The 16040-nt window shown below is 38.5% G+C and overlaps 1 protein-coding gene across 1 annotated transcript in view; it reads right to left on the bottom strand.

Moving 5' to 3' along the window:
• GRM4 (glutamate metabotropic receptor 4) overlaps positions 1-16040 on the bottom strand; it is a 315173-nt gene that overhangs the window by 76930 nt on the left and 222203 nt on the right. The window contains exon 4 of the mRNA XM_063297631.1: positions 12791-12945. Within this exon, the coding sequence (XP_063153701.1) occupies positions 12791-12945 (155 nt within the window). The remainder of the gene's footprint in view (positions 1-12790; positions 12946-16040) is intronic.

The raw sequence follows: 16040 nt of genomic DNA, 5'->3' as shown, positions 1-16040 counted from the left end.
AAACCTGAATGAGAACAAAAAGAAAAAACTGGGCATCAGTCATCCTCTCGAAAGGCCTGGGAGAAGAGCCATATCTTCATGGCTCTTCAAAATACCAGTAGGGTGGGAGCCATTCGAGTTTTCAAGAGAATCTCATTCCAGAGGGCAGGCGCTGCTACAGAGAAGGCATACTTCTAGGGTCCTGATAAATGGCAGTGTTTAATCAAAGGAACCCAGAGCATGCGAACTCTGCCAGATCAGACTGGCTGGGCATATACTATGGGAGACAGGCAATCCCTCAAGTAACCAGGACCTATACCATGTAGGGCTTTATAGTTAGTGACCAGCACCTTGAATTGCAGCCAGAAGCAAACTGGCAACCAGTGCAGCTCACAAAGCATAGGTGTTACATGGGCATACTGAGGCATGCTCATTAATGCCCATGCTGCTGCATTCTGGACCACTTGAAGCTTCTGGGCGGTCTTCATAGTAGACAACACATTGCAGTAGTCAAGCTATGAGGTGACCAGGAGATTAGTGACAGCCTAAAAGGCCTCTTGATCCAGGAAAGGGCACAACTGGTGCATCAGATGAAGCTGGGCAAAGGCCTTCCTGGCCACAGCTGCCACCTGCTCATCAAGCAGGAACTGTGAGTCCAGGAAGACCCCCAAATTGTGCACTACCCTTAAATGGAAAGTGCCACTCCATCCAAGGTCAGAGATGGAATATCCCCAGATCTGGGCACTCCAAATACCAACAGCTACTTGGTCTTGGTAGGACTGAGTCAGAGACTATTCCTCCCCATCCAAGCCTACACAGCCTCCAGGCACTGGGTGTATTGGTATGTGGGAATTGTTGGCAGATGCTGGGAAAGCCTTTAGCCCAGGAGAGGTCAAAAAAGTCACACACCAAGCATTTCTATAAAAATAATTTATTTATAGAAAGCAAAAACGAAAGCAAAACATATTTAAAGGACTTAGCTCCCCTTTGGAGCAAGCCTTGCTTGGCTACATTGCCGGCAGAGAGAAAAAAAAGGAAGTAAGAAACAAGTCCGGGCAGGTCCTCCTCCCCCCAGGAAATTTGCATGAAGCACGTGAAAGGAGTCAATCAAATACAACCTCTTCACCTGGCCAAAATGATTAGGTATAATAGCAGTCTTAATCGTTAGTAGGAAAACCTCAACAGGAATGACCTTGGGAGATGGGGGGAAGAGATGCTGCTTGGGGAACAATCAGATAAGAGAAGGCATAGCCCGCAGCTGCATAACAGGCAGAGAAAGAAACTCAGAAAGGATCCTCCCTAACTTATCAGGCCATAAAAGAGACAGCAGGAGATCTGTACTTTCAGACTTGCAAGATTCTGTTAATATAGCCTTACAATAAAGTAGAATTAGCTCATCTGGTCTTGTTTCCTGTCTGGTCTACCTGGAAAGGCTGAGACTGGGACAGAACCTCAACAGCCTCACTTTGCCAGCCTTGATTTGAAAGTTATAATTGTGTATCATCAGCATACTGATGATACTGAATCCCAGACTAGCAGATGACTTCACCCATCAGTTTCATGTAGTTGTTAAAAAGGAGGGGAGACAAGGTAAAACCCTGAGGCATAACACAAGGAACGATCTCCCCCTACTAACTAACACCAACTGGAACCAGCCCTGGAGTTCTACACCAGGATGGTGCCCCAATATCCATCCTACAGAGTTGGCTCAGAAGGATACTGTGGTTGGTGATACTGAAAGCCACTGAGAGATCAAGGAGCACAAGGATGTATGCACCACTGCCATCCCAGCTCCACCACAGGTCATCTATAAGTGCAACCAAAGCTGTCTCAATACTAAACCCCAGGCTGAAACCTGACTGAAATAGTTCTAGATAATCAATTTCCTCCAAGGGCTTCATCAACTGCAGGCTTTCCACCTTCTCAACAGCCTTACCCAGAAAGGAAAAGTTGGACACCTGTCAATAGTTATTGAAGACCACTGGGTCCAAAATGGCATCTTGAGGAAGGGATGCACCACCTCCTTTTTCAAGTCTTGGGGCACCACCCCCTCCATCAAAAAGACCAACACTACAGCAAGAACGCAACTGTGGGGTACCTCCCTGGCCATTTTCATGACCCAGGAGGGACCCTGATCCAGTAAACAGGTGGCCAAGCTGACAGCACAGAAAGCCCTGTCCACTTCCTCAGGAGTCACTGGCTCAAACTCATCCCAGATCACACCACCAGACTATGCCTGGTGTGCCTGGTGACCTGCCCAGTCAGAATCCAAGGTGGAGCAAGTCTGAGTGGCTTTATCCACCAGATAGCCTGAATACTCCTCACAGTGGCCCAATAGATGTTCTGGGGGGCCTCCCTACCAACAGGGATCATTTCACCTATGTTGCTCTCAGAATTCAGAATTCAGAATGCAGATTTTGTTGAATTGAAATTATAAGCTGCTTTAGGCAACTCTTTTTATGGCATCAGAGGAGACAAGCCAATGTGTATTGAATTTATTTACTTGTAGCAAATTTGAATGGTCAGCTTGGAACTTTTCTTGTGTAAAGGCAGATCAGCCTCCTGAGAGGCAAAGTGTTAGAGCTAAAGATTGTGAATGTAGCCAGAGGTTTGTGGCATGCAGTAGGCATCCTACTGATGAATCATTGCCTCAGCCTTCATCAACCCTTGCCAGACCATGTCTGGCTGGGAATTATGAACACTGTCATCTGAAACATATGGAAGATACCAAGTTGCTTGCTCTAGAGATTAGTAGGGTGGCTGGTCAAAATCTGATTCAATTTTGTAATTTGTTTGACAAATTGATTTGAATCATCAAAGAAATTTGATAATTTGATTTGATTCTACAAAAGGCTGTACATGCATAGAAGTCCAACAAATGTCTGGATTAATTCAGAGGCACCTGATTTGATTCTATGCACCAAACCTATTTGACAATATGAGCTGAAGATTCAATTTGAAGATTGAATTACCTCTGAAGCAGAGCTTCATATGGCCCTCAATGGTAAGTATATTTTTAATCTAGTTATCTAGACAGCATCAACAGTCTAGCAATGCCAGATTTAGCTCACAGCCAAAGTTACATTTCTTGAAGGGTCATTCATTAGAAAGGAAAGAGCTGTCAAGTGCCATAAGCCCATTAAAGACTTCATTCAATTAATAAGGCTATGCCTTAGGGAGAGAGTCATAAAGCGACCATTCTTACTATTTGTACCTCAACCCCCCTCTGATAGTCATTTTATACCAAGGAAATTAGTTCGTGTTTGGGGTAACTAAAATATGCACGGTTAATTAAGCTTTTGCTATTGGCTCAGAGCAACACAGCTTTGTTAAGTCACAGGCCCATACACACTGCATTCACTTGTTTTCCTTTCAAAATATATGTTTTCCAGGCTGCTGATTATTCTTTGCTTGACTGACAACTCATTTCAGACCATGCCATTTATTTGCACATGAATTTGAGGATGCAGGAAGCTTGATTTGATCTTAAATCCAAATTTATAGCCGTTTCAAAATGGGCACTGTAAGGGGGCCAGTTTGGCCTGGATTCTCCCCACTACCACTACCACCATAAATATTTTTTTCCTTTTTTATAACAGTTATTTATTACATCATATTTATATATCCACCCATCTCACAGAGAGCTGTATAAGCATGGGTTGATTTTGTTTTATTACATGTACATTTCACTATTTCTTCAAAACTCTCAGCCTGGCTGATACCTTAACATTTTATTCCCTTAACAGGCCTGTGAACTAGGTTTTATTATAAAATATAACTGACCCAAAGATACCCAGTGAGCTTCATGGTTAAATAAAGATTCAATCTCAGGTTTTCACATATGCTATTTCAACACCTTAAGCACTATCCCAGATAAGGGTTCCATTTTTCTTTGCAGTCTCAAAAAACTATGACCTAATCATTTAAGAATTGTATGCAATTAATGAGGCTTCTGGTGAGGAATTATGGCAGGCTGACATCTCTGAAGGAGCAGAGAGACACCACGGCCAAGAAGACAGGCCGGAAGGCAGATGCTGGCCTGCAAAATCCCTCTGGATCAGAGAGATTGTGAGATAATCCACTTGTACTCCAAATGGAGGCTCCTTGTGAGTAAACTACAGAAATGAAAGTTTTTGTAGTCAGCTCAGGAGCTGAACAGCCGGGAGTCTTGGGATTCCATCTACGCCCACAACTGTGGTGTAGCCTATACAGACAATAAACCCTGCCATCCTCATTTCTTAACCACTTTGGGAAATAATTAATCTACAGTTATAGAGAGATTTCCTTTGCACAAAAATAAGATTCCTTTCAGTGAGTTAAACCTTCTTTCGGGATCACAAAAATAAAGGATTTAAGAGAGACTTTAAGGATTTAAAGATTCAAGAATTTTTTTGCCAAAAGCTTAACAAAGAGAAGTTTTAAGAAAGTTTTTAAAATGGATAAAGGGGACAATTACTTTCCTATTTTATTTCTTTTTCTTATTTTTATTTTTGACGAACGTGCTTTGGCATAAACAAACTAATCTAGTGCAAGCTAGTTCAAGAGACCAGACCTTTGTGGGAATGCTTTTTGTTTGTTGTTAAAGAATGCATATAATTGGTGGACACTACATAACAAAGATAAGGTAATGAACTAGACTGTGACTTTTGCTGCTATGGTGATGTGGTTTGTGATGTCGCTTGAAGTTACAAAGAGCCATTAGAGATGAAAATGTTAAAGCCACAGAAAGATAAAAGAAGGGGATAAGAAAAAAGGGGGCAAGCTTGCCTTTTCCTTTTGCTTGTTTGAGATACTTTCACGTTTGGATTATAATATATAATGGCAACTACTAGAAAATTGGCAGGAGAGGGCAGGAGGGGATCATTAGGGTAGCCTGCAGAGAAAACAGTGACACCAGATTTGCTTCAGAAATTATTTGAAAAATGGGCAATAAGATACAAGCTTTTGAAAAAAGAATGGATGACAGACTTGCAAAGATTAAAGAGGAGATGAAAGAAGTTAAAGAGATGGAAAGTTCTACAAAGCAAGTATCTAGAGAGATAAAACAAATCAATGATGAAGTGGAAATTTTAGAGAGTAAGAAGTTATAGAAAGAGAGTTGGAAAGAGAGTTAGATAATCTGGTTTATTGGAATGGGGAGAGAAAGAATTTGATAAGATTTGACTTTAACAAGAAACTACAGACCAGTATCATTATTGAATAATTATTATAAGTTGTTTACAATGATTTTAGCTGAAAGAATGGAAATAATTTTGTAAGAATTTATTCATGAGGATCAATGTGGGTTTTTACCTAAAAGACAGTTGAAGGATAATGTTAGAAATGTGTTGGACATTTTGGAATATTTGGAGCAACATAATGAAAAACAAGCTGCATTTATCTTTTTAGATGCAGAGAAGGCTTTTGACAATTTGATCTGGACTTTTTTGTTTAAAGTTTTGGAAGATATGAATTTTGGAGATAATTTTATAAAATGGGTAAAATTCACAGACAAATGTTAATGGAGATCTAACCAAACCATGTGAGATACAAAAAGGAACAAGACAAGGCTGCCCATTGTTCCCTCTCCTGTTTATTTTAGTTCTTGAAATATTGAATAGAGACATAAGACAAGATGAGAGGATTGCGGGTGTAAAGATTAAAAAAGAGCCTTGTAAGTTAAGAGCTTTGCAGATGTTTTGGTGTTGGTTCTGGATGATCCTTTAAAGGTGATTTAATTATTAATGGGTACATTAAAAGAATTTGGTGCACTAGCAGGTTTTAAAGTTAATAAACAGAAGACCAAGATGTTAACAAAAATATGAAAACACAAGATCATACAGAACTGAGGAATAAAGCAGTTTTAAGATTGAGAAGAAGGTAAAATATTTGGGTATCACTATGACAAATATGAACTGTATGTTATTTCAAAATAATTATGTTAAGACATGGAATGAAGCTTAAAAAGATATGTTAAGATGGGATAAAGTACAACTGCTTTCCTTGGGGAGAATTTCTGTGATTAAGATGAAGGTTTTACCTAGAATGTTATTTTTGTTTCAGACAATACCTGTTTTGACAACTGATGCACCATTTAAACAATGGCAGAAGGATGTATCTAAATTTGTATGGAAGAGGAAAAAACCATGAGTTAAATATAAGGTGTTACAAGATGCAAAGGAAAAGAGATGAAAGGATCTACCTGATTTGAAATTATACTTTCCCGTTTGTTATTTAGTTTGGATGAAAGAATGGGTGCTACTGAGAAATAGAAGGCTATTGGAGTTAGAAGAACACAATCTGAGATTTGGACGGCATGGATATTTGTGGAGTGACAAAGCTAAAGTTAGTATAGATTTTAAAAATCATTATGTCAAATGACATAATGCCATTCTGAGAATATGAAATAAATACAAATCTAGGTTATGCTCAAAAACACTTTCCTGTATCTCAGCACAAGAAACATTTCACAGATGAGAAATGATAAGTAAACATAAATGGTTAACTTACTGTGATATACTAGATTTTTTTCCAAAGGGAATGTAAAATAAAATCAAGAGAAGATCTGAAAACAGAAGGATATACTTGCCAGTGGTTTTCTTATATACAGTTATCAGAAAGGTTTAAAGTAGATAAAAGATGTTACGGTTCTGAACAATGTAAGACTGAGTTTGAAACAGAATTATGTACAAATGAAGAACAGGTTATTGCCAAAATGTATAAACTTTTGTTGAAATTTGAGACAGAAGAAAAACAAGTGAAATAATGTATGATAAAATGGGCTAAAATTTTGGTTACAATATACAAATGGAACAATGGGAAAATATGTGGTTGAAAGGATTGAAATTTACACTATGTTCTCATCTTAAGGAGAATTTTTATAAAATGATATACTGTTGTTAAATGTCACCAGAGAAATTGTCTAGAATGCACAAAGGTACTTCTAATTTATGCTGGAAATGTGAACAACATAAAGGGACATTTTATCATGTTTGGTGGACATGTAAAAAAGCCAGAAAATTTTGGATACAAAAACATACACTAATTTAGAAGATTTTAAAGACTAATGTACAATTGAAACCAGAGGGTTTTCTTTTGGGACTAATGGACAGACACCTGGAAAAAAATCATGGAACTTTGTTTTTATATATGACAACTGCAGCAAGATTATTATGTGCTCAAAAATGGAAAGATTTGGCACTACCCACAATGGAGGAATGGTTAGTGAAGATGATGGAAATTGCAGAGATGGCTAAACTGACTTCCCTGATTAAAGAAAAGTTTATTACTGACTGGAAACCGCTTACAGATTTTTTCATGAAACAGAAAAAAAAAAAGAACTTATCATGTGTGGTTTGGATGATAAGAAAAAAAACTAGATAATAGAAAAAAGAGAGCTTTTCTTTTTGTAACCATAGAGTAAGAGATAATTTTGTAATCATACTTGTATTTGCTGCAAAGAAAATCGGAAGTGTCTTCTTTCTATTTCCTTTTATATATTTTTTTGCACTTTTGTCTCTTTTTTCTCTCTCTTTTCCTTTCTTCTCTTTCTTTACTTTATATTAGTTTTTGCTAGTTTTATACCTATATTACATAATTGTATGTAATTACTATGGTTCATAAATTACTTAGTTTACCCCCTAGAAATACCATGAAATGAAAGGACAAGAATTTAGAATTAACTTGATATATATATATCTTGGTTTGGATCCTAACTCTGTACCAGTCTAGTTCTAATGTATTGGTATGTAATGGTACTGAAACAATAAAAAATATCAGCCTCAAAAAACTGAGATACTGTAGACAGACAGACAGACAGACAGACAGACAGATTTTGTTCCTTCACAAGCTGTCAAGAGATTCTCTGGAGAGTCTAACTCATGCAGCTTCATTTCTCATTGGCTTTTCAGTTTTCCTTTACAATTATGGGAATATGTATATGTAAAATAGGTGTATGAAGAGGATTTTGTAAGCTTTTGACGCATTGGACCTTGAAGCTTCTTCTTGCCCAATATATTTTTCTTTCACATTCTGAAGATAACTCGATCATTCCCACGTTTCCATTTTCAGTTCTGATTTGTGTTGGTCCTGCAGGGTTTAGCCTCCCCCTGCAGACTGTGTGACTCAACTTCCTTTCTTAATGCATTTCTTACCTGGGGCAGCTCTGAATTCATGTATTTCAGCAATTCCTGTTACATGTTTATACCATATTATGAGCTAAACAATGTAAAGTTTCAGATGGAGCTACATAATATTAAGGATATCATTTCAGTGCAGGGAACTGAATTAGACTGTCAAAATTATATTATGTATCTTAAACAAGGACACAAAATGTCCTCATTAGGCACTATACATGGCCTTCATTTTATGACCTGTAGGGCTAAGGACAAAAAAACTAATCTGAGCCTAATTAACTTTGGCTCTGAACAAGATCATCTAGGACTAGTACTGAAGTTGCTTAGATGAAGTTTTTTTATTTAATTATTTAATTGTTTGTTTGTTTGTTTATTCCATTTATATGGCCGCCCATCTCAACAAGTTTTTCACTGAGAGAACGAGAAGCATATATAGTTATTTATTATCTTATGAGCATAATGCTAAGTAAAAATTAAGGAATTTATCCAGGAAACCAAGAAACTAGAAATGTCCATGTGAATCAGCCCACATAAATCAAGCTATGGATTTTTTTCCCCCTCTAATATAACTTCCAAGAGATCTATATTCCCCCAGATTAACTTCTTGGATTTAAAGTTTACTGTATCACAACACATAGAGAAGTCCAAAACCCACAGACAGACACACACACACACACTTTTAAAATCTGGGAAATTGCATGCTATAAAAGCTAGGTAAAGTTTCCTTGGCACTGAGTTCCAGTCCTAATGACTTCATGGACACCATATCATTTTCTTGCAACAATAATGTATTTTGCCATTGCCTTCTTCTGGGAAGTGGATTATCTGGATCCTTTTCTGTCAAGTTTCAGGCATGGATACAGTACTGAGATGGCACTGAGTATGCTAGTTATTTCTGGAAAAACCAGATTAGGGGTGGTGCAACTCCTCTGATTCTTCATGATATCTCAGTTACTTTTTGATAACATCCATCATAGTATTCATCTGGATCGGCTTTAGGGATTGGGAGTGGGGGATACTGTTGCAATGCTTCTCCTTCTTCCTCTTTGGCCAGTTCCAGTCAGTGTTGGTAGTAGGGAGAGATCAGGCCTGAGTCCTTTGCTTCATGGGGTTCCTCAGAGTTTGATGCTTTCTTTGCTTCTATAGGCTGTTAGGTTTTGCATGGATAGGAACAGATTTAGGCTCAACCCCAATGACCGCAAGGATCACTGGTTTCCAAGGGTTTTCCAGGTTTAGTTCTGGATGGGGCTGTACCTCTGGATGAGGTATATACTCTGGGGGTATTTCTAGACACAAAGAGCAAGTGTCAGCCATGACTAGGAGGGCCTTTGATCTGATTTATCTTGTGTCCCAACTGTATTTTTCCTGGATCAGGGAGCTCTTCTCATAGCTATCTCTAGTTTGGACTATTGCAACACAGTCTACATAGAGCTGTCCTTGAAAACCATTCCAAAAGTACAGCTGGACCAGAATATGGTGGTGCAAGTAGTTATGAGTGCACCTCTGTTCACCCATGTGACACTTCTATTTTGTGAACTGCACCGGTTACCAGTTTGCTTTCAGGTACAATTCAAGATGTGGATGGTAATCTATAAAGCTCTTCATAGCTTGGGGCCTAGATATTTACAGAACTGCTTTTGCCAACAGTTTCTGCACATCCCATAAGCCCTGGCAGAGTCAGCATGGTCTGGGTCCATCAACAAAACAGTTATCTTATGGGACCTCAGAGATGTACCTTCTCTGTCACTATTCCTGCCCTCTGGAACAGCATTCTCCCCCTAGGTTTGTGTGGCCCTGTTCCTGCTGTTCTTTAGGAAACCTTCAAAAACTTGAATCTTCCAGCAAGCTCTGAGTCAGAGTGATTTGCCAACCAATGGGATTGTTGTGGGATTTTACATTTTTGTTTTTCCTCAGCATGGCTATTTATTATTTTTGTTCTTATTTTATTGTTAATGAGGTATTTTTAATATTTTTGGTCTGCTGAGTTGAATCATTAAATAGTATGAATGGGAGAGTCATTATTCTGCAAATAAAGTCTTAAAAGCAGCACTTGAAAGGAGAAATGTATATATATGCAGATATATGAAGAACAAGACTGGGACACTGAAGAGTAAACCAAATCAAAGATACAAAAACTTCCTCAAATAGTAGTATAAAATATTGAAAGGGGAAGCATTGGAGCAAAAAGATCTGAATTTAATAAGAATAGCATTTTGCTTATTTATCCTATCTTTCTTCCTACACAGATCACAAACAGCATATAGAGTTCTCCCAGGTTTATTGATCCTTGCTCAAACCTAACCTTGTGGAACTTCAGCAGGGGGCATATTATGTACCTTCAGATGGGACCATCCTGCATCTGGGTCTGAGGCCTGGATTGAGTTACTGATTGTATATTAGGCAACAGAACAGGAACTCATAAGCAGCAATGACTCATAGGATAACTGTAGGAGGCTAAATTGGAAGACAACTGAGCACCCCGTTTTAGCAAGTTGTTTAATGTTACTGATCTCCTCAAAGCAGAAGAGGTGACCTGTTTCATCTAGAAGGTACATCTCAGATTTTGAGAGGATGTAATGAGTATTTTCTCTTGAAGGGACTGAACAATTACAAAACACCCATTTACTGGAAAACAAATCAATGGGCTGCATTCTCCTCCATCCCCCAGGATCTCCCTATACTTCCAATTTACCTTTGTCTTTTGGGGGAGGCAGCTAAGCACACTTCTAAACACAACCCTGAACAGCCACCACTTACCATTTTTCCTTACTACTTAAAAGAGAGGATATGTGAGGCCTATTGGAGCCATTATAGAGCTGGTTTCTTGTTCTGCAGCATTCTAAAGAAGCTCAGGTTGGGTTGGAAACTTGGGTACCACATAGCTTCTCCTTGCTTTGCAATACTTATCAACTGGGGATGCCTCACCCTAGAGCTGTGGGTTTTGAGCAATACAGAAAGGGGTCACAACATTTTTCTAAAATATTGCCTTAGGCAAGGTAATTAAGCTTGGTCTTTGAGTATTAGTAAAATTACAAACAGTTTACTGTCTCCTTTCTTTTCTTAGCAGAGGCACACAGGACCTATGAATCATGTACAGTTCTGTGGTCTTTATGTTATTATAATTGGGTTCAGCTTCTCTTGGAAATGTTTCCAGATTCTGTATTAGTGTGCTTGGTAGCAGTATAGTTTTGGTATTTGGACTGACTCTAGAAGTATACATGTTAGTAAAATGCAGAGCTATTGTACAGTAACGTATATTGTATAGTAAAGTAACAATGGATGTGGTTATCCATTATTTTAAGCTTCTAGCCTTTCAAAATAAATAAAAAAGATATGGTTGGGTGGTAAGAGAAAAGATAAAGATGATAGTCTACTGGTAATGCTATCTAGTAAAAGAAACTAGAAGACTAAAATGATACCTAGAGATACCAAATCATGGAATGATACCTAAAATGATTCCTAGAAACAAATCATGGAAAAAGATGTAAGGTACATTCATTTCTTGTCCAACGCTAACTAGAATGAAATCACTAAATTGCAGTATTGTTGCCATATTGCAGAGTTGAGAAATCCTAGCCTAAGATTACCACATCTGGCTACAAAACTCTGAATGACCATTATATGGCAGCAAAGAGTTAGCCTTTCCTCTTTCCTGCCATAGCATGGTTGTCTGGATTTTTATAGCCCATACATGGTAACTTTAGTATTGCCCCCATTTAATATCCCTTTGTCCATTTCAGCTGGGATACATCATTCTCAATGATCATAACAATTACTGAGCATTTCAGAAAGAATCTTCCAGATGGCACATTGATATGATCGTCTATGGCATGTATAAATGTTACCACAAATAAGCATCAATGTGTGGTCCCATAAACCAGAAATTTGCTCCATGTTATAAATCATATATCTGTGGGGAGGAGAAAGTATACAGTAGATCAATATCCACTGGCATGAAAAGTGGGCAACCTTCAGTCCTCCAGGTGTTGCTGGATTGCAGATCATATCATCCTTCATTTGTCATAATGATCAGAGTTGAAATTTAACATCTGGAGGAACATACATGTCTATTCTTGAACTAGATTGCTAGATTTTCTGACTCCCAATTGTTTAACAGTCACAACTAAAATGGAATTTGGCTGCTGAAATAAAGAGGGGGGGGTGTGATGAGTTGGTTTTGCATTTTTTGTAAAAAAGGATTATAATTTTATTTCTGATGGGGTAAGCATATACTCAGAAGCATGAGTACTTCCTTACTTCTAAGTGTGAGACTAGCCTCCTGAGCCACTGCTTTGCTCCATGCATGACTGATGGAACTGAAGTTTTAATAAAAAGCAATATGGACTTCATAAGCATGAAACTTATTCATTCTAGCTCAGACTATCTACTGACATCTTCTGAAGTTTTCCATCAGTTGAGACACTTTTGCAGCCAGGAGTCTGATCATAAGCAAGGCTAAATACAAGCAGTTGTTTAGATATAAGCTTCAACAGAGCAAAATTCAAGGAAGATCATGGACATTCAAGGGATAGGACCATTAGTGCAACCCAAATTGAGATGAGGTTCTTTCCATAATCACCAAAAAAGCATGGAGCACATCTAAATGGCTGTTACATGCTAAGGGTAATGATAGCAGATTTCAACACTTATCAAAACCTAGAGAACAAGCCAAAGTTCTTGAAAATTTCTAGGTTTACCTCTAACAGATGCCCTTTTGGGCAAGATGGTGACAGATCCTTCTGCAACCTCTTCCACATCTCTCACAGGGGCAATTTTGGAACCCCAGCTGTCAGAACCCATCCAGATGAAGTGCCCAGTCTGATTGGCTCGCTTTGCTGCCATCAAAACATTCCTGGAGAGACAAAAGCAAAGCACCAGATTATGTGATCATCACAGGTTTTATATTCAGACTGATGCAGGCACTGTGACAGATTGGCAAGACAGGTAGCACCCACACTGTGTTTGCTACATGAATTTCAAGTAAAATTAGCTTGGCATGTCCAGTCATATCCAGAAGGTAGCCTGTTCAGTTACCATTTTTCACAGCACTAAGTGCTATTTGCCATATTTATTTGTCTGTACAACATTAGATCTATGGATGCAGATAGAAATCCAAATCCAGATTCTTCTTCAAAGCAACCTTTAATATCTTCAAAGCAAACATAGCCTGATCAGAACATATCTTTACAGACTATGTCTCACAAGTTGACAACACAGTAATCCTCTATTTGCATAGCTTGAAAATATGCGGTGTGCATATGAACTATATGATGGATGCTGGTCACCCAGGATCAGGCATATAAGAACCATTTTCACATGCAATTTGTGAGGAGCAATTTGAGGTCCTACAAGACTTCTTAGCCACCATAACATAATCTTCCCATGTTATAAGTAAACTCTGGAAGGTATGGCCTCAGCGTATAATGGATTCAAGGGCAGAAGTTGTCCATTTACATATAAGGAGTCAGGAGGACTTAGTTACAGGATTGAAGTAAACACATAGCCAATCATTTCACTGTTTCTACCTGGCATCTTTGCCCCAATATCACCTGAAATGATGATATAATGTTCTCTAGCGAAAGACTGAAAAAATTGCCTGTGTCATTCCACATCACCAGGCAATCCCATTTTTAATTTACTCCACTATTCCAACTTCTGAAATTGTTGCCAAGCCTAGTAACTAGTAAACCTAACATGAGCTCTCCATTTCATTGCAGAAGCTGGGAGAATTTTTATTTAGTTATTATTTATACTGCCAACTACTGAAATCTCTTGGCAACTTATAGTAAAAACTTGAAACCTAAATTTAAAACTCTGCTAGAAATAATTTAAACAAAATCAACAATTCAAACCAGTTATAGGGCCTTTTTAAAAGTTAGTTAGTCTCCACAACAGGAAGTTAATTCCAAATAACTTGGGTGACTATAGACAAGGCTTGATCCCAAGTTGCCTGCAGCAAATTTAACTGAACCCCCTCCGATGATCTCAACAAGAAGGCAGGAGTAATCAAAGAGGTGTTGTCTTATGCCTTGAACCCAAGCCAAACAGGGTTTTAAATATAATAATCAGCACTTCATATTTCATCTGAAACAAACTGATTGATTCTGCAATGCTTTTAGTACAAGTGTAATGTGATCTTTTTGTGATCTTCCAAAGGACAACCTGGCTGCTAAATTCTGTACCAATGACATTTCTGGACTAGACATAAAGGCAGTCCCACAATATTTTAAGTCTGGGGTTACCAGAATGTGCATTACTGTTTTAAGATCATTTTCTTTCCGGAAGGAAAGGAATTGGCATGTCACGTAAAGCCAATGAATAGTATCTCTAGCTGTTGCCTCTGGGAAATTGGAGAGAGATGAAAAATCAGAAGTAGCCCAAAACTGTACTTTCTATTCTGCTCCTTCTGAAAAAGTGTAATGCTATTCAGAACAAGGAGATCTACCACCACGCTGGAATCATGGACCCTCACAATCAGCACCTCTGTCTTGTCTGATTCCAAATTCAATATATGACCACACCTCCCATCCAATCCATAACAACTGCAGGCAGGCATTCAAGAGAACCACTCCATTATCTGTAGATGTTTCAGAGAAATAGGTCTGAATACATCTGTGTACTGATGACAGCCTACTCGAAACCTCCATGATTTCCTCCAGTGCTTTCAGGTAGATATTAAAAAGCAGTGGAGACCAAATAGATTCCTGAGGGACATCATATAGTAGTTTGTATTTTAAGCAGCAATTGTCTCCAAATAATAATGCCTCTGATTCTCATATCTCTCAGTATTCCAGATGGATATGATGGCTGATACTATCAAAAGCCATTGAAAAGTTGAAAAAGAAGAGAGTCACATCCCCTCTGCCAATGTCCAAAGATTTTCTCATTGTATTTTTACTGTAACCAATAATAGGCTTCTCTGCTCCATCATGACTAAGAAGCTCTTAGAAAGGTTTTGGGTACAGGAAGATAGAAAACTACTTCATACCCAGACAAAATATTTGCATTTCTAACTGGGAACTGTCTATTCAGATTTATGGGAATTCTGCTGGACTGTAGACAGTGGTGCTAGTGGTTTTATCAGAAGATTGGCAAGGAGGAATTGGATAGTGAGGTGCACCTCTTTGGGTTGGTACCTATGCTTTTATATTCCTTTGTAATGGTTGAGTATGTAATACAGAATTAAGCATTTGTTTTAGTCACTAAAGGGTATACTTGAGTTATACTTTAGTTTCCCTGTCCTTGGTGGGACATACTGTATGTGTAGAATAGGATGATCCCTCTCATTTTCAATCCAAAAACCTTGGGGAACAGATACTCCTTAATTTTGAGATGGTCTTGATGATGATGATGATGATGATGATGATGATGATGATGATGATGATGCTTTCGAGTCAGTCTTGGCTCCTGCCAACTGCCTGGACTAGTCCCTGCAGTTTTCTTGGCAAGATTTCAGAAGTGGCTTGTTATTGCCTGCTTCCTAGGGCTGAGAGAGAGTGACTGGCTCAGGGTCATCCAGGTGGCTTCATGCCTAAGACAGGACTAGAACTCACGGTCTCCCAATTTCTAGCCTGATGCCTTAATCACTAAACCACTAAACTACTCTTTAACCTTGATAGTATCATTTATGACAGGATTAGACAAAGCATCCCGTGTACAAGAGAAGATGAACTTGTCTTTCACAAACTCCAGTGAAATGAGACCACCAAAAAAGGTGTGAGTAATGGTGGTTCATAGCCTATATGAGCTAGTCAATGCCCACCCCCCATGGGTTGGAACTTGGATGCAGACCTAAACAGGAGGGTGCTACATATTTGCTGACTTTGAAGGGGTCCACCCACCATGATCTCTTTGGGGTTTCCTGGCTGGCAGAGGGATGTAAGTTCTTCCTGTCTTTGTACTCTTTATTCTTGAATATTCTTTGATTCTTGTCTTATTCTTGAATAT

Source organism: Candoia aspera, chromosome 3 (genome assembly GCF_035149785.1).
Source record: "Candoia aspera isolate rCanAsp1 chromosome 3, rCanAsp1.hap2, whole genome shotgun sequence".
NCBI lineage: Eukaryota > Metazoa > Chordata > Lepidosauria > Squamata > Boidae > Candoia > Candoia aspera.
Note: the sequence above shows the minus strand (reverse complement) of the source record. Positions and strands in the feature narration are given on the sequence as shown.